The sequence below is a fragment of the Equus caballus genome, chromosome 10 (assembly GCF_041296265.1).
Source record: "Equus caballus isolate H_3958 breed thoroughbred chromosome 10, TB-T2T, whole genome shotgun sequence".
Taxonomy (NCBI): domain Eukaryota; kingdom Metazoa; phylum Chordata; class Mammalia; order Perissodactyla; family Equidae; genus Equus; species Equus caballus.
The window spans coordinates 89,697,565-89,720,087 of NC_091693.1; the positions used below are offsets into that span (position 1 = coordinate 89,697,565).

At 38.1% G+C, this 22,523-nt stretch overlaps 1 protein-coding gene across 1 annotated transcript in view; it reads left to right on the forward strand.

Annotated features, from left to right (window-relative positions):
• Positions 1-22,523, forward strand: part of PEX7 (peroxisomal biogenesis factor 7) — a 91,064-nt gene that overhangs the window by 20,849 nt on the left and 47,692 nt on the right. The window contains exons 6-8 of the mRNA XM_023651185.2: positions 8,036-8,142; positions 10,045-10,158; positions 11,688-11,743. Of these exons, the coding sequence (XP_023506953.1) occupies positions 8,036-8,142; positions 10,045-10,158; positions 11,688-11,743 (277 nt within the window). The remainder of the gene's footprint in view (positions 1-8,035; positions 8,143-10,044; positions 10,159-11,687; positions 11,744-22,523) is intronic.

Sequence of the window (22,523 nt, forward strand, 5' to 3'; positions counted from 1 at the left end):
AAAAATTCCTTTACCTTACTATTCTATGTATTTTTGTTAATTTATATTATTAAAGTTCTAAAATTGTCCTCATTTGTTTTTAATCACTGTTCTTTTTATGACCATGACTAAATGTAAAATCTGATAGTGACAAAATCATGAATGAATATGGCTGCATTTATTTAAACAACATCCAGAATATTAGCCCTTTGTTTGGGCTGAGTCACACACCTCTTCCTCCTACACTGGCCTTCTGTGTAGCGTGGTATACATAATACTGACTCTGGACATTGCGTATAGAATATTCAGTGTGTGAGACTGAATAGCAGAAAAAAATGAATTGTGTGTAGAGTTAACAGTATAATCACAAAACTTAACTCTCTGTACATTGTAAATAGGTGGCATATGAATACAGTCTTTTATCTATAGAATGGCCATTTGCTTTAATAGAAAAAAAAGATGATCTGTTTAATGACATTACCTTTATGTGTTTTATTAGAAATTAATACAGTTGTCATATTAGCCAAGACTTCTTTGGTTGAAAATGAAAGACATTCTGACCCAAACTGCCTTAAGGAAGGAGATCATTTATTTGCTCATCTAGTTGAAATGTCCAGAATTACATCTGACTTTATAGACATGGCTAGATGTAGGGGTCAAAGGATGTTCTTGCCTCTCTTTTGTTACGTGTTCTGTTGAGTTGGTTTCAGTATCAGGTACCACATGATAGGAAGATGGGAGTAGCTCCACCCCTGCATCCTTTCTGGTTTCCGTCCAGTAGGAAAAAGTGAGAGGTTCCTTCTCAGACATCTGGAAAAGTTTCCTTTCCTCTCCTTGGCTCTGACGGTCCGTGTGGATGTTCCTAAACTAACCATTGTGCCTGGGGGAAGGGGTGTAGTGTGTTGATTGTCTTGGGCCAGCCCAGCCCCTGCAGTTGGGAATGGGAGGTGGGTGGGGGGGGTGGGACCCAAACTACACGCTGAGAATGGAAAGAGTGGGTCCTGATTAGGTGGAAGGAGATGGGGGCCAATATTCACTAAATCGTCTGCACATCCAAGGCTTAAAATAAATCAGAAGGGATTTGATGAAAACTGAACTGTAAAATATATTCCTGTAAAAAAAACTTAATACATTAAAGCCGTTTTCTGCGAGCTTTTATGATTTTGGAAACTCATTGGAAGGTTTATTTATCAAGCATTTGCGATTTTCCTGACGTATTCCTTCATGATGATTTTCAGATATTAGCCTCTTGATAAAGTTGAAAAGATTTAAAGTTTTTCTTCCACTCTACAAAAAGAGGGTTCGTGGGATAGTAAAAGTTGGGGTGAGCTCTGAAGCTCTCATTGTGCCTTTGCCATTTCAAGTGAGACAAGAAACTTTGCTTACTATGGACAATGCACTCGTAGGAAATGAACTTCTTTGCATATTTTCTTTGCTTGACTTGTCTTCACACTTTACCTTTGGGGCATGTATATCTTCTATATACCTGAGTGCCTTCCACAGGCAAACACTAAAACATTTTTGATTATTATCATGTAAGATATGGGTGTAACCGTCTTATTAGAATTTTGAAAACATATCTGAGGCTAATTTTGTTTGTTGAGGGGGACATTATCAGTGAGTCAGATATTTAGTCAATGTCCACCATTTTCTGGGCACTGAAGATACATTGAGGAGGAAAACAGACAGGGTTCCTGACCTCTGAGAGCGTAGAGTCCCTTGGGAAAGAGAGATGCTAGAAGAAAAACTAATAGCAGATGATGAGGAGGAGGGTGATGTTCTCTGAAGGAGAGGCGACACAGCCAGTGGTTAGAAACATGGACTCTGGACAGAGCTGGACTGCCTGGGACCAGACTCTGCTTTCAGCACTGTTACATGACTGGTGATGCAACTCAACCTCTGTCTCTTCATTCCTCATTTGAAAAATAAGGGTGATAATAACACCCACAGCATGGAGTTTTGGGAAGGATTAAGTGAGTCAATGTATGCAAAGGGCTCAGAACAGTCCCTGGCACAGAGTAAGGGCTCCATAGAATGCCTCTTATTATTAACGTGTGTGCTCAGAATTCTGCGGAAACAGCTTTGACGTTCTCAAGAATGCTTTGCTATGTGTCTGTGCTGTAAGAATTAATGGTCAGTGCTTATCTGAGAACTCAAATCTGAGAGCAGAGTTTTAAAGTCACTTGCTCCAGATAGAATCTAGAATGCTTGGTTGTGTAATGACATACTAGTCCAGTCATCCTGAAACCTGGCTGACCATAAGAATCATTTTTGTTTTGTTGTTAGTAGCATTCAGTGGACTCCAGCGCCTAGTGACCCTGTGCACAGCAGAGGGATCCCAGTCCGGTCTTTCTGTGCCATCCTCTCACCTTCCTGTACTCTATCAGACAGTGCTCTGCTGCTGTTCACAGGGTTTTCAGGGCCACTTTTTTGGAAGTGGGTGGCCAGGTCCTTCTTCTAGTCTGTCTTAGTCTGGAAGCTCTGCTGAAACCTGTCCACCGTGGGTGACCCTGCTGGTATTTGAAATCCTAGTGGCATAGCTTTCAGCATCACGGCAACATGCAGGCACACAGAATGACACCCCACAGATGGTGGTGTGATTCCCTGACCTGAAACGGACCTGGGCTGCCATGATGAGAGCACCAGATCTAACCACTAGACCACCAGGGCTGGTTATCAGAATCATGGGGAGGAACTTAAAAAAACAACAGACTTCTGGCTCTGTCTTAGTCCTGCTGAATCTAATCTCTCTGGGAGATATATTTTTTAATCACTCCAGCTAAATCTAGAGATCATCCTGATTCAGAAAGCACTGTACTAGTCTATGGTGTTGCTCTGTTTGAGATGCCAAATTATAGCTTTTTTCTGTTGATATAATGGGAATGGCATGTTTGTTTTAATAGAAATATACTTATTTCTTTTTTAAAAACCCACAGAATGGTTTCAGTGCTGAATTCAGAGAGGAAGTAATTTCTTTAGTTTGAGAACTTGTTAGTTTTTTTCCAAAGTTTTTTTAGTTATAGTTTGAGTTGTATTATGGTCTTTATCAATTAATTCTTTTACTTTATGTTCTTGCTTACAGGCAGGAACTTGTTATAAAGCATACTATAATCTTTGCATAAAAATCATCTCAACTGCAAAATTCATGGATCTGGAACCCAAAGTGGTAAAATATTTGTTTTTACAAATATTAAAAATATTAGAAGCCTCTATGATAGACAATTAAGGTGTATTTTTATGTTTAGTCCTGTGGTGCATGTATAGTTAATTATGTCATCAACCGTTCATAACAGTTTATATTTTAAGAAATATATGAGAATATAGCATTTAACTTATTCCAAGAATTTAGTCACCTTCAAAGCTGTATGGTGTTTGCAAACCTAGAACTAAATTTGTTATCATTAGCTAAGTAAAGACAGGCCCAAAGGGGATTTTTAGAGATTGAGATCTAGGTTTACCTTCCATAGCAGAGTCTCTATGTTTTGTCATTAATGAAAGTCGTATAGGACACAATTCATGTTTCTAGAGTCTGTGAGATAGGAGGAAAGAATATTTGAGCTCTTTACAGAAGATTAATATGAAGTACACTTTCTTGGGAACCTTGAGAACTAAATTACTGCTCTTACAGACCCCATATAATCGCGTAAGCCCTGGCTGTGCCTGAGTGTGTGGGTCCAGTAGTTTAAAAAGCTTCATTCTACTCTAGGAAAAAAGTCATATTACATCTGCTAGGCATCTGGCATTTCCGTTGAATTAAGTTATTTGGGCCCAATATGCATCCTTTTGTTACTCATTTTGCTTCACAGTTTCAGACTCAACATTTACCCTCATTCTCCTCACCAATGGCTGCGATCTGAAATTAGATGTGGCGGCAGCCAGCACTTCCCATCCTGTAGCGTGCTCTTGACTGCACTGGTTCTGCTACCGGTGGCAGGGCTGCAACTGATAAGGGAAGCTGGTGATGCAGGTGTGTCTGTGGCACCATTACAGGCTCTGATAAACGTCTGGCTGACAATGACAGGCCAGTTGTCTGGAAAAGGCAATTTGAAAAACAGCATACATACAGATGTCCTGGTGGCTGAAAGAGCTGAGTGAGTCATGGTACCATTTGGCCAGAAGGTCTCCCTCCTTCCTGGACGAGAGCGATGAGGATGAAGTGCCAACTGTGCAGCAGAGGGTCTGCGAGGAGGCGGGGTCCTGAGCTCCTTCAGAGCAGCCCTCACTCTTTGTGCCCTTTAAATTAACTGCGAGCGGTGACAGCCCAAACCATGCCTGCTGAATGCGAGAGTGAGGAGCCGGAATATTGTCCCAGAGAAACTTGGAATAGCCGTCCACCCAGCCTTTGTGCTCATCTATTTAATCTTTTATTGAAGTATAAGACACGTACAGAACAGTGCGTAATCTCAAGTATATGACACGATGGATTTTCACAATGAACGCGTCTGTGTGCCATCACCCAGATCAGGAAACAGAGTGCTCCCAAGCTCCCCCGACAATCTTCCAGTCCTCACCCCCTGCCCCTGCTCCAGGGCAACCACTGTGCTGCCTTCTGATAACAACGGATTAATGTTGCCTGTTTTTATACTTTTGTTTCTGGTTGCTTTTGCTCAACATTATGTTTTGTGAGATTCATCCCTACTGTTGCTGGAATAACAGTTCTTAATCTAGTCCACATTCACTCTGATGTTTTAGTACTTTAACTCATTCATATACTCATAAAATGTAATTTTTAGGATGGACACAAGCTCATTGAACTTTAAATGATGCTTTAGTCCTGGCTATAGCAGACTTCATAGTTTCAGACCTGATGTTAGACACACACTTTTGAAAGCTAGTGTACATCATTAGGCATTTCCCATGTTTTAGTGGTAGCCTTGTGCTGGATCACGTGTTCTTCTCTGGGGCTAGGCTCTTTAGAGACTGAAGCTTCAGATGGATTCCATTCACTCCCTCCATGGTGATAAGGGATCTCCTTTGCCTACAGGTGATAGAACTTGAACTATCTTGGGTCTTTGTAGAATTTATTGAAAAGCATCCCAGAAAGGGAAAGGATGCTTGAACGGCCACAGGATACATTCTTTGTCTCTAATCAGGACTTTTCTCTGCTTGTTGGCTTGACTCTGCCGGCTGGCTTTCTCCATACAATGAAACACATGGCCACCAGCAGCTCCTCAATTTTATAATCTGTAAATTCTCTTATAAGAGAGGGACTGACATTATTTTTTCACTTATAGTTCAGAAAATCCCAAGTACCTACCTTTGACCTGTTAGCAGTGGTCAGGACAAGAAATCAGAGGCTTGGACCTGTCCCTGGCTGGTCATCTGTGTTGAGCCATAAGTCTTTCTAGAATCACATGGTGAGAAGAGGATGCTGTTCCTAGAAGGGTGTTGTTGGGCAGACCAAACACTAGATATCCAGAGCCCCCTGCTTTATACTCTGAAAGTTAGGGAAAGCCCTGGAAGATCATTTTATCAAAGCTATTTAGAATTGTGGAGCAAATTCTACTGACTGGTGGCAAGACCACAGACAGCGATTATAATTAGGGCCCCTGAAGATATTTGAAGCTCTAGTCTGTACCAATTCTGAAGTTTCTGTTTGGTGCTTTCAAACTTGTCATTCCCTCCCATCCCTGCCATCCTTGACTAGATCCAGAGAGGTTGCTTACTCTTCTGTCAGAGTTTTCAACCTTCTGTAAAGTAGGAGGGTGGTGTTTTAAAATAAAAACATTTAAAATCCAACACACAAAGCAAAAGTACATGTTTGTGAATTCATGAAAATGTAGTAATAGGGGCTGGCCCTGTGGCTGAGTGGTTAAGTTCGTGCACTCCGCTTTGGCAGCCCAGGGTTTTGCTGGTTCAGATCCTGGGCGTGGACATGGCACAGCTCATCAGGCCATGCTGAGGTGGTGTCCCACATAGAGGAAATAAAGGACCCACAATAGTGTGTACAACTATGTATTGGGGGGCTTTGGGGAGAAGAAAAAAAAAAGAAAAAGATTGTCAACAGATGTTAGCTCAGGGCCACTCCTTAAAAAAAAAAAAAAGTAGTAATACATTACAACACAGACTAAAGGGACACACACCAAATTCATGACCGTGGTGACCTCTGGGCAAGGAGGATGGGGAAGGGAGTTGAAAATACAATAGAAGTTTCAACTTTATCTGTTGTGTGTTATTACTTTTATTTCTAAAATAACTGAGGGGCAAATATGACAGTGTCGTGTGTGTATGATTAAATGTTTTCACCCCAATTTGTAGAAAAAATTAACATATAAATTATAAGAATAATTCCTCAAGATCCAGCTGGCCTTGGTTGCTTGGAACTTCCCTCCAGCAGCGTTAGGAGGCAGCGTGGCATAGAAGAGCTCACAGCCTGTGGAGCCGGCAGCCTCGCCAGCTTCTGGTTCCACATCCTGACCCGCTCGCTTGCTCCGTTGAGCAAGTCATTTCATCAGTTTCTCCGTTTGTGAGTTACTACAAAAAGTACTTTTTATATTATCAAAATTTCTACCTTACTTGTGATGTTTTAAAAAAGTTAATACATACAAAATGCTTGGACCAGAATCTAGTACATAGTAAGCACTCAATAAATATTAGCTATTATTCATGTTATTAATAGGGACAGGAATGAGTTCTAATCATGGGTATGTTTTCTTGTTTTATTTTTAAAAGCTTTATCTCATTTCAACTTGATAAGGTAGATATTTTATCATGGGGGTGGAAATGAGAATCAGTGAAGTTAAGTAACTTGATTAAATGCCAACAGTTACCAAATGATTGAGCTGGATTAGAACCAAGCTCTGGAACCCCAGCACCCTGGCTTTTAACCTCTACATTCATTACCACCAGCAATTAGGTCTTATCTTTCCTAAGCAACTTCCAAAGGAATCAGAAAAAAAGTCATAAACTGCTAAATTTAGCTTAATGACATATGATTTAGAATTAGGAATATAGGAAAATACATGTGGGTAAGCAAAGGGCAATTTAAAATTTTAGCATTTTGATATACAATATAAAGTATCTACTATGTGCTAGACACTATGCCAAGTGCTTTACAGAAACTTTATTATACTAAATCTTACAACTCTGCACGTAGGCATTCTGTTTCTTTTTTAGAAATGAGAAATGAGTCTCAGATGTTATATAACTTGTGCAGGGTCATATAACTCCTAAACGGAATTCAAAACGTTGACTGCCATGGCGCCATCACCACATTTTTTCATCCAGCTGAACCACATTTCTCCCACGATTAGTTGTTTGTAATTTGCTTTTGATGTAGACACATATATCCCGTTTTACTCATCTGATAATTTTGTGGTTTCCTCATAGTTTACAAAAATTGAAGGCAAGCAGCATAGAAAACATTTAATCAGGGCGACTTTCTGCAGCTAAGCAACATAAACCATTTTGTAATAATGCGAAATATAATCCTTAAATTTTTTCAACTTGTTTTTTCTAAGGAGAAAAATATACCTATGTCTGGCCCATTGAAATGTAGTAAATATAAAGGCTAAGATTTAAAAATTGTCCATTCTGGCTTGGTAGACTTTGCCCCCATTTAACGTAAAACTGTTACCATTTTGTTTCTTATAGAACGTGCTGGTACAGGGCGCTAACTTTATTTTATGAAATGAGGATTTTCAGGGCCTTTTCCTATCCTGAAGGAAAATGCCTGGTGTGTATTTCGTCACCACTGTGCTTGTCTCAGCATGAGATTCACACTGTCCTACTTTGAGTAGATCTAAAAATATTATCGTGGTATGTCACTCTTAGTCTTTTGTACATGTTGTCATAGTTAAAAACAACATATATGTGTGTGATACACAGATGGGAGCATCCTCACAGTGAGACAATGTATATGTGTGTGTGTGTGTGATACACAGATGGCAGCATCCTCACAGTGGAACAGTATATACGTGTGTGTGTGTGATACACAGATGGCAGCATCATTACACTGAAGCAGTGCACGCTTCCTGATTTATCATCCTGAGCCCAGTATGTCCCTGAGCATCCAGGTGGTGTGATGGAGAGTGATCACATCTTCCTCTTTCCTCAGGTGATCAGACTCTGAGAATTTGGGACGTGAAGTCAACGGGAGTCAGAATTGTGGTTCCAGCACATCAGGCAGAAATTTTGAGTTGTGACTGGTGTAAATACAATGAGGTACCCTGTCTGGCTCTGACCTGAACTGCTGAGCCCTTCCTAATGTTGAAATGTTCTAGATTTTATTTTATCTTTGTTTATGTGGACTTTGGTCATGTTTATGGGCCATTAAGTTAAATTCAGTCCCTTTCATTTCTAATTGATGATTGTGAGTGACCTGCATTAGCATTAATTGGATTTAAGGGCACATAAAACAGGCTTAATAAGAAACAGAAATTCTCAAAGTTCAACAGTGCAGCCTTACTTGTTTGTTTGGCAAATTGCTTTACAATTTATGTAATTTTTTCTTTATTGTTCATAACCCCACCAATTTGTATCATCTTTTTCTTTCATTTCTTGTTCACTTTGCTCATCAGGCTGCTGAACTATTTGTAACTTGATTTTTAATTTGACACTTCATCAGTTTTTAAAATTTTCTGTTTCATCTTCCCATATAAGCGTAACCAAGCTTCAGGCTTCTGTAAGATAGCAGCGTCCATTTGTAACTTTTTGCAAAGCTTCAGTTAACCACATGAGCATACGAATCAGAAACAGAAATCCATTAAATATGTGTTCATATACTGTTTATGTACCTGAAGTTGTCTGTTGACTGTGATGGTTAGGTAAAACATTTGCCTTGTTTTTTCCAAGTTTTAAATTAATTAATGAAAGTTAAGAGAACATTGTACTGGCATAGTTCTTTAAATAAAAAGAAATAAAATAGGTTAAAAGAAAATATAGTACATATTCAGTAATAGACTTTAAATAAAAATTTCAATGCTGATACCTACAGTTCAGATCTCTCACATCATAAATGAATTTTTCACATAGGAAAATGAAATTGTGGAGTATATGTTATACTTTTGGGAATTCTAAAAAAGATGCTGATAGACACTTGAGAGTGGTTAAAAACAATTTTGTTCTGGGGCCGGCCTGGTGGCGGAATGGTTATATTTGTGCGCTCTGCTTCAGCAGCCCGGGGTTCCCTGGTTCAGATCCCAGGTGCAGACCTACACACTGCTGGTCAAGCCATGCTGTGGCGGCATCCCACATACAAAGTAGAGGAAGAGTAGCACAGATGTTAGCTCAGCGGCAGTCTTCCTCAGACAAAAAAAAAGAGGGTTGGCAACAGATGTTAGCTCAGGGCCTATCTTCCTATAGGATATATATTTTTTTCTAAGTTACTGGAACTTTTCTTCAAGTGAGCTTATCCTGAAGCCCAGCACACTGAGCCAGTGAATTACTGCTGTGGTTGCTGTGAGACAGGGCTGACTGTGGACCCAGCACTTGGCCTGTTCAGCCGGGAACACTGGGTTCACCTAGGGCTCTAGGCAGCAGGATTTGTAAAGCCTGACTTGGTAGGAGACTTATAGCCCTGTCTGCGTGGATTCTCAGGCATGATCAGATATTGTATTAAGACATGGCCCATGAGAGTTGGGAACAATGATTGACTTACAGTTAGAAAACATAAAAATGTAATTTATACCTTTGCTCTTTCAAATATTCCTAAATTAACAGTGCTTTTGCCTTTTAATGCCTGGTCAAACCTCAGAGCATGCTGAAGAGAAAGTGAGCTCATTAGTAAGGCATTGTTTTTATCCCTTACGTGCTTATTTATTAATCCTACTAAAGGCGGGTTGGAGAGTCCACCATGCTATTGGGGCCTGGGCCTTTTTCTGCTGTGTGTAGTGTTCCATCAAATGCATAAAGCATGTTGAGTTCCGTTTCTCCCAAGTCATATTAATTTTTGCTTTTTGATATGTGTTTTGATTTTTTCCATACTTGTCATATAACTTCTCAAGAATGACTCCTGGGTTCAGATTAAGTGATTACTAGAAAATAGATATCGTTTCTAGTAGGAGAGCCTGGATACTGCTTAATTGCCAAGAAGTCACTGTTGACTTGTCTCTGACTTGTTTTCAGAATTTGCTGGTGACAGGGGCAGTCGACTGTAGTTTGAGAGGCTGGGACTTGAGGAATGTGCGACAGCCAGTGTTCGAGCTTCTTGGTCACACCTATGCTATTAGGAGAGTGAAAGTAAGTTTCTGTCTTTTCTCTTCATATGTAGAATATAAATAGGAACACAATCAATGAAGTATATGTAAAAGGTGTTTAGAGGTTGGGGTTGATTCTTTTTGGGCATATTTTTGTTACCCAATTAATGATGATAAACACTGAAAACTAAAATTAGGTAAAATATTTGAATAATTATTGAGTGAAGTAGGACAGCATAGCCAATCAGTACTTAAGGTTAAATAAAAATGTTTTTCATGCTGTCATCCTCAATCTACTGTTCCTTTTAGTACTTTTTAACTATAGTAATTTACTTCTGGTTTTACATTCTTCATAGTTTTCCATTCAGTTGGAAGGTCTCTTTACCTTGTTGAAACTCATATGGAGAGATGGTTAATTCTTTCTTTTCTTCAATGTGATAACATATATGAATGTTCACAAACATTTGGGGTATAGAAAGTTTTCCACTCTGCAAACAGCAGAGGATGAGATAAAAATGACTTTTTTCTGCTGCTCCCAAGAAATTTGTCTGGTTATAAGATGACTGAAGTTAGTGTCCCAGCTTTTATGTAGGTGAGTTTTGCTAAGTCACTGTGGAAAACATCTTAAGTGACATCTCCCAATTTCATTCTTTGTTTTATTACTTAAAGAGTAAAAAAAGCACCTTAATGATCTTAGCAGTAAGATAATTATGCTATTCCTATTTCAAAAATTCTGAATTTCAGTTAAATTAATATTTGAACTTTTACTGGCTGCAACTCAGCATATGAGACACAGTGTCCTGTTTGTTTAACGACACAGGTTTTAGTAGCTGAAAAATATTTTCTATGTATGTTTCATAGTGCTTCTGAGACTGAAATTGGTTAACGTAGTGAAAATATTTTGCAAACTATAAAGCGTATTCAAATGTAGTTGTGTCTGTGTTTATAACTATTAAAGTACTGGTGAGAAAAACACTGAAGAAATATAATTGCAAAGGGCAGCCTATTGAAGTATGTTTATTACTTATCCAAAAGATATTATTGGTCTCTAAGTTTGCAGTTTTTATTCTTGATATCATTTTTCATGAGCTATGATATACAAGTAACAAAAATTCTTTTACAGATATTTTTATTTAACATGTAAATGTTTATTTGATACTTGTGTGTATAGCAATCCTTATATGTAGTCATAAAATTGGTAAATTACATGTTTGTACTATCACATACTTAAAACCCTTGTATTCTGTAGGTGTCATTTTTGGATAGCCAATATGAAATTGTATTTAATTTTTCTAGAATACAATACTTTGGGAATATTTTCTTCTAAATAAGCTCTAAAAAGCCTGAGTAATGGTTTTTCTTTGGAGAATGTAAAAATAATGGTTTTTTCTATAGATGATACTTAAAAGGCCAGAAGATTTTTGCCTTGAATTAAAGTATAAGGTTCAGGAAAGCGTATTTTAAGGACAGCCCTGACTAATCTTTCATTTATTGTGACGTTCATGGGAATGACCATATGCAGCAGCATGGTATAATTATGGCTAACTTCAAAAGGCTGTTTTTGTTTTGTAGTTTTCACCATTTCATGCTTCCGTGCTGGCCTCATGCTCCTATGACTTTTCTGTAAGGTACAGTGCTTTTGATAAGTTTCATTATAAAATACCAAGTAGCATTTGCATCTTTGCAACTTTTGTGAAAGACAATATGTTTATCTTACTAATGTGAAAATAATCTGAACTAGGCACATTTGAATATTTGCAACTGGGATTAATATTACATTTTTTCTGTTTTTATGATCCTACCACATATGTGAGTACATTCTTTGCTATTTAAGGATTCGCCTGGCTGCTCTGTTTAAAAGCGTTTTTTCTTGACAGTTTTTCATAACACCTTCCTATGGTATACATTGCATAGCCAATATCTTTTAAATTTAGTTTTTAAAAATTGTGAAATTTCATTTCTTCAGGCATAATCATATGAATCTTAAGACTAAGATTGTTATAGATGGGAAAAAGATCATCATGAGTAAACGTGTTTGTGAATGTGTATATATGAATGTGTGTGTATGTGTATATCTGTGTGTGGATATATATGTCTGTGTGTGTGTCTCTCTCTCTATCCATGCCTCTTAATTCCAGTCCCACACTACACACTACATACGTTCATTCTACTTTTCCTCTTTTTCCAAATTTATAACTCCTGATTCACCTTATTCACAACATATTTACTCATTTGCTAATCCCTAAATGCTCAGAAAATAGCCTTGGAATTGCAAAGCCATGCTGCTGCAAAAAAGAGTCTTATAAGTAGAGTTCAACATTTGTTTAGAGCTTTTATTTTCTGGTAGAAATACTGTGTTTAAAAGTTATTTAGGTTAGTTCTGCTCTCCTCCATCAGTGTGGTTATATTATTCATTGGAAACATAGCCTGATTCATTTGTTTCTGTTTCTATTCAGTTTTAGGATTTTCTTCCCATCCTTGTTGGTTTTGTCCATTTTTCTGAGCAGACATTTCTGAACAAATGTTCACCTGGTTCCCAAAGTCAAGATGTGGATAAAGGCCTGTACAGGAATGTGTCGCTCTCCCCGCCACTTCCTCTGTTCTTTCTTCCCATTCAGCAGGCGCCCACACTCTGTAGGTAACCAGTCTTGCTCGTGTGAGTAGACACATGTATATTTTCTTATTTCCCACTTTCTCACTCAAGAAGTAGAATCCTCTGGATACTTTTCAGTTTTGCTTTTTTCACTTAAAATATATCCTGGAAATCACTCTGTATCAGTTCATAGAGCTCTTTCTCATTCTGCATGATACTCCAATACATGGATGTCCTATAATTTATTCATCTACCCTCCTACATATAGGCATTTAGCTAGTTTCAAATATTTTGTAAACCAACAATGCCACAATGAAGAATAATCTTGTATGTATGTTTCTTCACATTACTTGAGTAGAAACTTCAGGCTGTATTCCCAGAAGTGGGATTTGCTGGGTTAAAAGGTAAACATATATATATAGTTTTGTTAGATAGTCCCAAATTCCCATCCATAAGGAATATACCAATTTCCATTACAAGCAGCAGTGTTTGAGCGTACATGTTTCTCTACTGTCTAAAGATCATTGATTCTTTAGGGTTTTCCAGGTATGTGATCATGTCATCATGTACCTGGAACAAGGATAGTTTTATATCTTCAGTTCTAATTCTGATACCTCTAATTGGTATCAAATTGGTTTAGCACATACTTCTGTTACAATGTTAAATAGTATTATAAATGTCATTTCTGATTTTGTATATTTGTGATTTCTTTGATTAAGTTATCTAATAGTATGTTTATTTTCTTATTTTTCTTCAGCAAACAAGATTTTGATTTATTAATTAGAATTGCTGAGTTTTTATTCGCTGTCTCATTAATTGCTTCTTTGATCTTAGTACTTTCTTCTTGCTTTCTTTGTAGTTTTTCCAACTTTTGCACTGGGAATTTATTTATTTTTACTTTTCCATTTTATTAATAAAGTGTTTAAGGCTATGAATTTTCTTCTGGTTACTATTTCAGTTGTAGCCCACAAATTCTGATATATAATGTTTTCATTGTCATTTAAAAAAATTTTGTAATTTCTATTTTTTCCCCTTTCTCCCAAGAGTTGTTAAATAGGAAATTAATTTCCAGATGAAAGTATCTTTTAATTTTTAAAAATTTGTTAGTAATTTCTAGTTTTATTGCATCATGATTAGGGAATACTGTTTTTAGCCATTCTATTTTATGAGACATATTGATATTTTGGGGAGGATCTAATAAATGGTGAGTTTTCGTGAATGATCCATATGTAATTGAGAAGAAGGGGTGTTCTCTATTATCATGCTTTGAAGTTCAATACAGAACCATAAGCTTTACTAATTGTTCTTTAGATCTTCTGTATCCTTTTAATTTTTGGTCCACTTAATCTGTTTTGTGCTGAGAGTGAGATGTTAAAATCTCCTATTATCTATGAACTTCTATCCGTGTCTGTCTGCCTCTTTTGTAGTTTCATTTCATGAAGGCAGATGGACTGTTATTTGCCACATGGATACTTAGAGCATCCACGTGGTGAATTGAGACTTTTTGCACAAAGTTAGTGCTTTTTAGTTTTAATTGTGGTTGGTCTCTCACCAGTATCATGAACTAAATAAAAAATCTTTTTATTTTAATCTATTCACATTTCTTGATAAAAACATGTTTTGTATCAAGTCTGTCATATTATGTTAATTATGTGTGTTATGTTACATTTGCTGTTTATGTGGTGCGTTTTTTATTGTTTTGTTTTTTGCTCTTTGAAACATTTTTTGTATATTTAGGTGTTTAATTTTTTTAGTGGTTGCCTTTGATCTTATAACTTTTTAATACCTTTATTCCCTTGTGTTTTAAAATTTAGCCATTTGTTATCTGGTTTGTGAGTTTTTAATGGTATTTATTTTAACTTCTACTTACTGCATGTACAACAACCAGTGAGCTTATTCTACTTTCCTTTTTCCCTCTCCCGTCTCCATCAGATTTTGAGTTGTTTTATTTATACTTTGTCAGAACGTGCAACATAGAACATAGAGCACACACCATATGATATGTTCTTCTTCCTCTTTTCCCCACCTTTGTTTTCATCTTAGATACGTAACTAACTATATTAAAAACTCACCATCAGTCTTTTTGCTGGAATCTGCATGTCATCTCTTGGTTTGATGACGTTTATCTTGTGGTAGATTCCTCACCAACAGCTGATGGGAACAGAATTCTCAGGGGCTCTCGCATGTTTGAAACTACTTCCTGTAGCCCCGTTGTTCAGAGCGCAGCGTAGTGGAATATAACTCCTTGACTGACAGTTCTTCTCTGGAGTTCTTTGAAAATGCTACCTAATTTGTTGTTTTTGAGAATTCCGATGCCTGTCTCATTCTCTTTGTCTTTGTCAGTTATTTGATCTTTCTTCCTGGGGATCCTGATTGTTGTGGTTCGCTTTTCCCAGCTACAGGTTAAAGCGTTCAATAGCTTCTTTAAATGTGTAGATTCAGGTCCTATTTTATTTCCAGAAAGTTATTTTGGATTGTAATTTTAAGTATTCTGATCTATTGTTTTATCTTCTAGAAAGTCTTCAGTTATACAGAAACTGAATCTCTTTTACCTGTCTTTTGTGTCAGACACTTTCTCTCTGATACTTTTTACTTCTTTCTTTATCTCATTTTCATTCTCTTGGTTATTTTTCTGCTGTCTTCACTGCCCTTGTTGTGTTTGTGTGTAAATTTATTCTTTGGGCACCATGTAATTTTGTCTTCATTTCTGATATGATTTTGCCATTTTTCTTCTATTTCTTTCTTGTGTTCAGTCAGCTCTATTTCACTTCTTTCTGTTATTTTTTTAAAATTGAGGTCTGTATATTGTGAAATTTCAGGTGTACATTATTATTTTTCAGTCACCACGTATATGTGCCCCTTTCCCCCTTATGCCCACCCCCACCCCCTTCCCCTCTGGTAACCACTAATCTATTCTCTTTGTCCCTGTGTTTGTTTATATTCCACATATGAGTGAAATCATATGGTGGTTATCTTTCTCTGGCTTATTTCGCTTAACATAGTACCCTCAAGGTCCATCCATTGGTTGCAAATGGGACAATTTTGTCTTTTTTTAATGGGTGAGTAGTATTCCATTGTATGTGTATATACCACATCTTTATCCATTCATCAGTTGGTGGGCACTTAGGTTGCTTCCACGTCTTGGCTATTGTGAATAATGCTGCAATGAGCATAGGGGTGCATAAGTCTTTTTTACTTGTTGATTTCAAGTTCTTTGGATAAATACCCAGTACTAGGATAGCTGGGTCATATGGTATTTCTACTTTTAATTTTTTGAGAAATCTCCGTACTGTTTTCCATAGTGGCTGCACCAGTTTGCAGCCTCACCAGCAGTATATGAAGGCTCCCTTTTCTCCACATCCTCTCCAACATTTATTTTTTGTCCTGGTAATTATAGCCATTCTGGCAGGTATAAGGTGATATCTCATTGTAGTTTTGATTTGCATTTCCCTAATGATTAGTGAGGTTGAACATCTTTCCATGTGCCTGTTGGCCATCTGTATATCTTCTTTGGAAAAATGTCTGTTCATATCCTCTGCCCATTTTTGATCAGGTTGTTTGTTTTTTGTTGTTGAGTTGGATGAGTTCTTTATGTATTTTGGAGATTAACCCCTTGTTGGATATATGATTTGCAAATATTTTCTCCCAGTTGGCGTGTTGTCTTTCCATTTTGTTCCTGATTTCCTTTGCTGTACAGAAGCTCTTTACTTGGATGTAGTCCCATTTGTTTATTTTTTCTTTTGTTTCTCTTGCCTGAGTAGACGTGGTATTCGAACAGATGCTTCTAAGACTGGTGTCAAAGAGTGTACTGCCTATATTTTCTTTTAGGAGTTTTATGGTTTCACATCCTACCTTCAAATCTTTAATCCGCTTTGAGTTAATTTTTGTGTGGTGCAAGATAATGGTCTACTTTCATTCTTTTGCATGTGGCTGTCCAGTTTTCCCAACACCATTTATTGAAGAGACTTTCCTTTCTCCATTGTATGTTCTTGGCTCCTTTGTCGAAGATTAGCTATCCATAGATATATGGTTTTGTTTCTGGGCTTTCAATTCTGTTCTATTGATCTGTGTGTCTGTTTTTGTACCAGTACCATGCTGTTTTCATTACAACAGCTTTGTAGTATATTTTGGAGTCCTCAGCTTTGTTCTTTTTTTCTCAGAATTGCTTTACCTATTTGGGGTCTTTTGTTGCCCCATATGAATTTTAGGATTCTTTGTTCTATTTCTGTGAAGCATGTCATTGTGATTCTGATTGGGATTGCGCTGAATCTGTAGATTGCTTTAAGTAATACGGACATTTTAACTATGTTTGTTCTTCCAATCCACCTGCGTGGAATATCTTTCCATTTCGTTATGTTGTTGATTTTTTTCAATAATGTCTTATAGTTTTCATTGTATAGATCTTTCACCTCCTTGGTTAAATTAACTCCTAGATATTTTATTCTTTTTGTTGCAATTGTAAATGGGATTATATTCTTGGGTTCTTTTTCTCTTAGTTTCTTATTAGAGTATAAAAGTGCAAGTGATTTTTGTAAGTTGAATTTGTACCCTGCAGCTTTGCTGTACTTGTTGATTATTTCTCATAGTTTTCTGATGGATTCTCTGGGATTTTCTGTATATAGAATCATATTGTCTGCAAACAGTGAGAGTTTCACTTCTTCCTTGCCAATTTGGATACCTTTTATTCCTTTTTCTTGCCTAATTGCTCCGGCCAAAACCTTCAGTACTATTTTGGCTAAGAGTGGTGAGAGTGGGCACCCTTGTCTTGTTCCTGTTCAGAGGGATGGCTTTCACTTTTCCCCATTGAGTATGATGTTGGCTGTGGATTTGTCATATATGGCCTTTATTATGTTGAGGTAATTTCCTTCTATATGCATTTTGTTGAGAGTTTTTATCATAAATGGATTTGGGATCTTGTCAAACGCTTTCTCTGCATCTATTGAGATGATCACATGATTTTTATTCCTCATTTTGTTAATATGGTGTATCACATTGATTGATTTGCAGTTGTTGAACCATCCCTGCATTCCTGGTATAAATCCCACATGATTATGGTGCGTGATTCTTTTAATGTATTGCTGTATTCAGTTTGCCAATATTTTGTTGAGGACTTTTGCATCTGTGTTCATCAGCAATATCGGCCTGTAGTTTTCCTTCTTTATGTTGTCCTTGTCTGGCTTTGGGATCAGGGTGATGTTGGCCTCATAGAATGAGTTAGGAAGCGTTCCGTCTTCTTGAATTTTTTGGAATAGTTTGAGAAGGATAGGTCTTAAATATTCTTTGAATGTTTGTAGAATTCTCCAGAGAAGCCATCTGGTCCTTGGCTTTTGTTTTTTTGGGAGGTTTTTGATTACTATTTCAATTTCTTTACTTGTGATTGGTCTATTCAGATTCTCTATTTCTTCTGGATTGTCCAATTTGTTCACATATACTTTTTCATAGTATTCTCTTATAATCCTTTGTATTTCTGTGGCATCCGTTGTAATTTCTCCTTTTTCATTTCTAACTTTATTTATTGAAACCTTCTTTTTTTTCTTAGTCTGGCTAAGCGTTTGTCAATTATGTTTATCTTCTCAAAGAACCAGCTCTCAGTTTCATTTATCCTTTCTACTGGTTTTTTGTTTCTATTTCATTTATTTCTGCTCTAATTTTTATTATTTCCCTTCTGCTGACTTTGGGCTTTGTTTGTTCTTATTTTCTAGTTGTGTTAGGTGTAGTTTAAGATTACTTATTTGAGATTTTTCTTGTTTCTTAAGGTGGGCCTGTATTGCCATGAATTTCCATCTTAGGATTGCTTTTGCCGCATCCCGTAAGAGTTGGTATGATGTATTTTCATTTTCATTTGTCTCCAGATATTTTTTGATTTCTCCATTAATTCCTTCATTGATCCAATGGTTGTTCAGTAGTGTGTTGTTTAGTCTCCACATATTTGTCACTTTCCCAACTTTCCCAGTTGATTTCTAATTTCATAGCATTATGGTCAGAAAAGATGCTTGATATGATTTTAATCTTCTTAATTTTGTTGAGGCTTCCCTTGTTCCCCAACATATGGTCTGTCTTTGAGAACGTTCCATGTGCACTTGAGAAGAGTGTGTATTCTGCTGTTTTTGGATGGAGTGTTCTCTATATATAAGTCCATCTGCTCTAGTTTTTTGTTTAATTCCACTATTTCCTTGTTGACTTTCTGTCTGGATGATCTTTCCATTGATGTAACTTGGGTGCTGAGGTCCCCTACTATTAATGTGTTGCTGTTAGTTTCTCATTTTAGGTCTGTTAATAGTTGCTTTATGCACTTTGGTGCTCCTGTGTTAGGTGCATATAGATTTATAAGTGTTACGCCCTCTTGGTGGGGTATCCCTTTTATCATTGTATACTGCCCTCCTTTGTCTCTCATTGCCTTTTTCATCTTGGTCTGCTTTGTCTGATAAAAGTATGGCAATACCTGCTTTCTTTTGTTTGCCACTAGCTTGGAGTATTGCCTTCCATCCCTTCACTCTGAGCCTGTGTTTGTCTTTAGAGCTGAGATGGGTTTCCTGGAGGCAGCATATTGTTGGGTCTTGTTTTTTAATCCATCTCTCCACTCTGTGTCTTTTGGTTGGAGAATTCAATCCATTTACATTTAGAGTGATTACTGATATGTGAGGGCTTAATGCTGCCATGTTATCACTTGTTTTCCAGTTGTTCTGTATTTCCCTTGTTTCTTGTCCTGTGTATTTCTGACTGCCATTTTCAGTTTGGTGATTCTCTATGATGGTTTTCTCAGTTTTTTTCTTTATTTATCATTTGTGTCTCTGTTCTAATTTTTTCTTTAGTAGTTACCATGAAGTTTATATAAAACATCTTGTAGATGATACAGTCCATTTTCTGATATCCTCTTATCTCCTTAGCCTAAGTAGTTTCCATCCTTTTCCTCTTCCCTAAGTTATTGTTGCTACAACTTATTCCATTTTGTGTCATGAGTTTGTGATTAAAATGAAGTGATTATAGTTATTTTTGATGCTTTCCTTCCCTTTATCTTTAATGTTATAGACAGTGTTTGCTAACCTGTTCTGATAGAGAGCTACAGTTTTCTGATTTTGTCTTTCCATTCATCTGCTTGCTCAAGGCTTTGTAAACCTTTTCTTTCTTTTTCAGGTATGAGGGCCTTCTTGATCGTTTCTTGTAGGGGGGTTTCTTGTGATGATGAACTCCCTCAGCTTTTGTTTATCTGGGAAAGTTTATATTTCTCAATCATATCTGAAGGATAGTTTCTCTGGATAGAGTATTCTTGACTGAAAGTTTTTGTCTTTCAGAATTTTGAATACATCATTCCACTCTCTCCTAGCCTGTAAGGTTTCTGCTGAGAAATCTCTGAGAGCCTGATGGGGGTTCCTTCATAGGTTATTTTCTTCTGCCTTGTTGCCCTTAATATTTTTCCTTTGTCATTGACTTTTGCCAATTTTACTAACGTATGCCTTGGAGAAGGTCTTTTTACAGTGATGTAATTAGGAGTTCTGTTAGGTTCTTTTACATGTAATTCCAGCTCCTTCTCCAGGTTTGGGACGTCCTCAGCTATTATTTCTTTGAATAAGCTGTCTTCTCCTTTCTCCCTGTCTTCTCACAGTGGAATTCCTGTAATCCTTATGTTGCATTTCCTAATTGAGTTGGATATTTCTCAGAGAATGTCTTCATTTCTTCTTGGTCCTAGTTGTCTCTCCTCCCTCTGCAGCCTTTCTACATTTCTGTCCTCTGAATTACTGATTCTGTCCTCCGTAATGTCAGCTCTGTTTAGAGTTTTAATCTGTTTTGTGAAGAATTGCCTCTGCTTATTAATTTTATTCCTGAGTTCATTGAACTGTCTTTGTGAGTTTTCTTGTGACTCTTTGAGTTTCTTCATGGTAACTACTTTGAATTCTCTGTCATTTAGATTGTAAATTTTTGTGACTTCAAGATTGGTTTCTGGACACTTGTCATTTTCCTTCTGGTCTGGAGTGTTAATGTGTTTCTTCATGCTGTTTGATTGAGTGGACCTTCGCCGTCTCATAGTAGTAGTGTCTGGTCGCAGATTCCACCTGTGACCACTGCGGGAGGTGGGGGACGGGCAGGAGCTGTGTTTCTGAGCCTGCTGCCTCCCCTAGCAGTTGTGCCAATCCATTGGAAGCTGTGCCTATAGGGCTCTCTGTGTCTGGCTGCTCCTGCTTCCCACACAGGTGCATGCACTCTGGTGGGGATCCCCTGCCCTTGCTGACAGGCTGCACTGTTCCACCAGGTGGGATAGGGGGAAGGGGCGCCTCCTTTTCCACCTGTGCTCCCACTCTTCACTCACTGGCGGCCCACCTGGGCTGCTCAGCTTGGTGGGGGTTCATCCATGATGGCTTAGCTGCCTCAGTGTAGAGCATTCCTGTGGGCTGGGGTGCAACTCTGAGAATGAAAGCATCCCCGCAGAGGGCCACCTTTCCCTGTCTCCTCTCAGAGTTGTGCACCAGCTGCTATGTGAGGTCCCATGCCCTAGATTGCTGCTGCTGAGGGGGAGGAGGGCCACTCATCTCCTTCCACTGCTTCCCCAGGGGTCCTGTGCCCCCACCTGTAGATGTATGGCTGTGTGCATCTCTCAGCCATCTGTTGTGTTGTGTGAATGTCCTCTGTTGGTTAATGAGTGTCGTTTTCATCGTGTCTTATGGGGAGAGCCTAAGGGCACAGTTCATTCCTCCATGATACTGATGTCTCTCCCACTTTTTTCTGTTTTTATCCACTCCTTTTCTTTATGTTTGAGTTCTTGATTGTAAGGGGAAACTCTGTTTTTCTGCTCTACTCTCAGTACTTCCGACCTGGATGTGTGTGAGTTTTCCCACACAGAGCAGTTCTACAGTTCTCACTGGATATCGACTGGATGTCCAACAAATTTAGCTCAGTTCTGACACTGTCTGCCTGGAGGTAACGTCAGATCCCACAGGTTAGCTCAGTTCCACAAGACGGCCCCACTTCAGATGCCACTTGCAAGTCTAGGTTGTGTCGACGAAAATAATCCATATCCAATCTATAAATGAAAATTTGGGTGAGTTTATTCTGAGCTTAAATCTGAGGATTATAACCCAGGAGAGTCTTTCCACAAAGGAACAGAGCACTCCAAAGAAGTGGGGGTATAAGGGTGGTTATATACCCTCAAAGAGGATGTTTCACATAGGATTGCAATGTCCCTTTTACAATAGTCACGAGACTGCTCTGTTGGCACAGTGATTGATGGAAATAGCAGGTAGGTCTTCTGTCTCTGTGAACACAGCAGGGTGGCAGTCTGTTGTCTTCAGCTAGGTGGTCACAGGTGAGCTGGGAGGTGAGTGCAGCAATCAGTTCCTAGCCTAAGGAAAAATGCTTATCCCTAAGGAAATGCTGATGTGGGGGGAAGTTGCATCTTTATCACAAGGGCCTTTGTTCTGGCCATAGGAAATGTCTAAGCAGATATGCAATGCGTGCTCAATAGCCAGTCAGGCCCTTTTGGAGGAAAAAAAAGAGAAGTCAGGCCGAATTAGGTTTATACCAAATGGCTTCCTCATATACTCCAATATATCCTATTGCTTGCCATTTTTATTTGTCAGTTGCCACCTGTACTTCTGACTGACTAGTTATGAATCGAGGTTCCCGTGATTCCCTCCTCAGGTTCAGTAATTTGCTAGAATGGCTCACAAAGCTCAGGGGTCACCAGTGTTTATAAAAGATATTGTAAAGGATAAAGATGAACAGCCAGATGAAGAGGTGTGTAGGGCGAGCTCTGGAAGTGTCCTGAGCACAGGAGCTGCTGTCCCCATGGAACAGGGGTGCCTCACCCTCCCAGATATGGA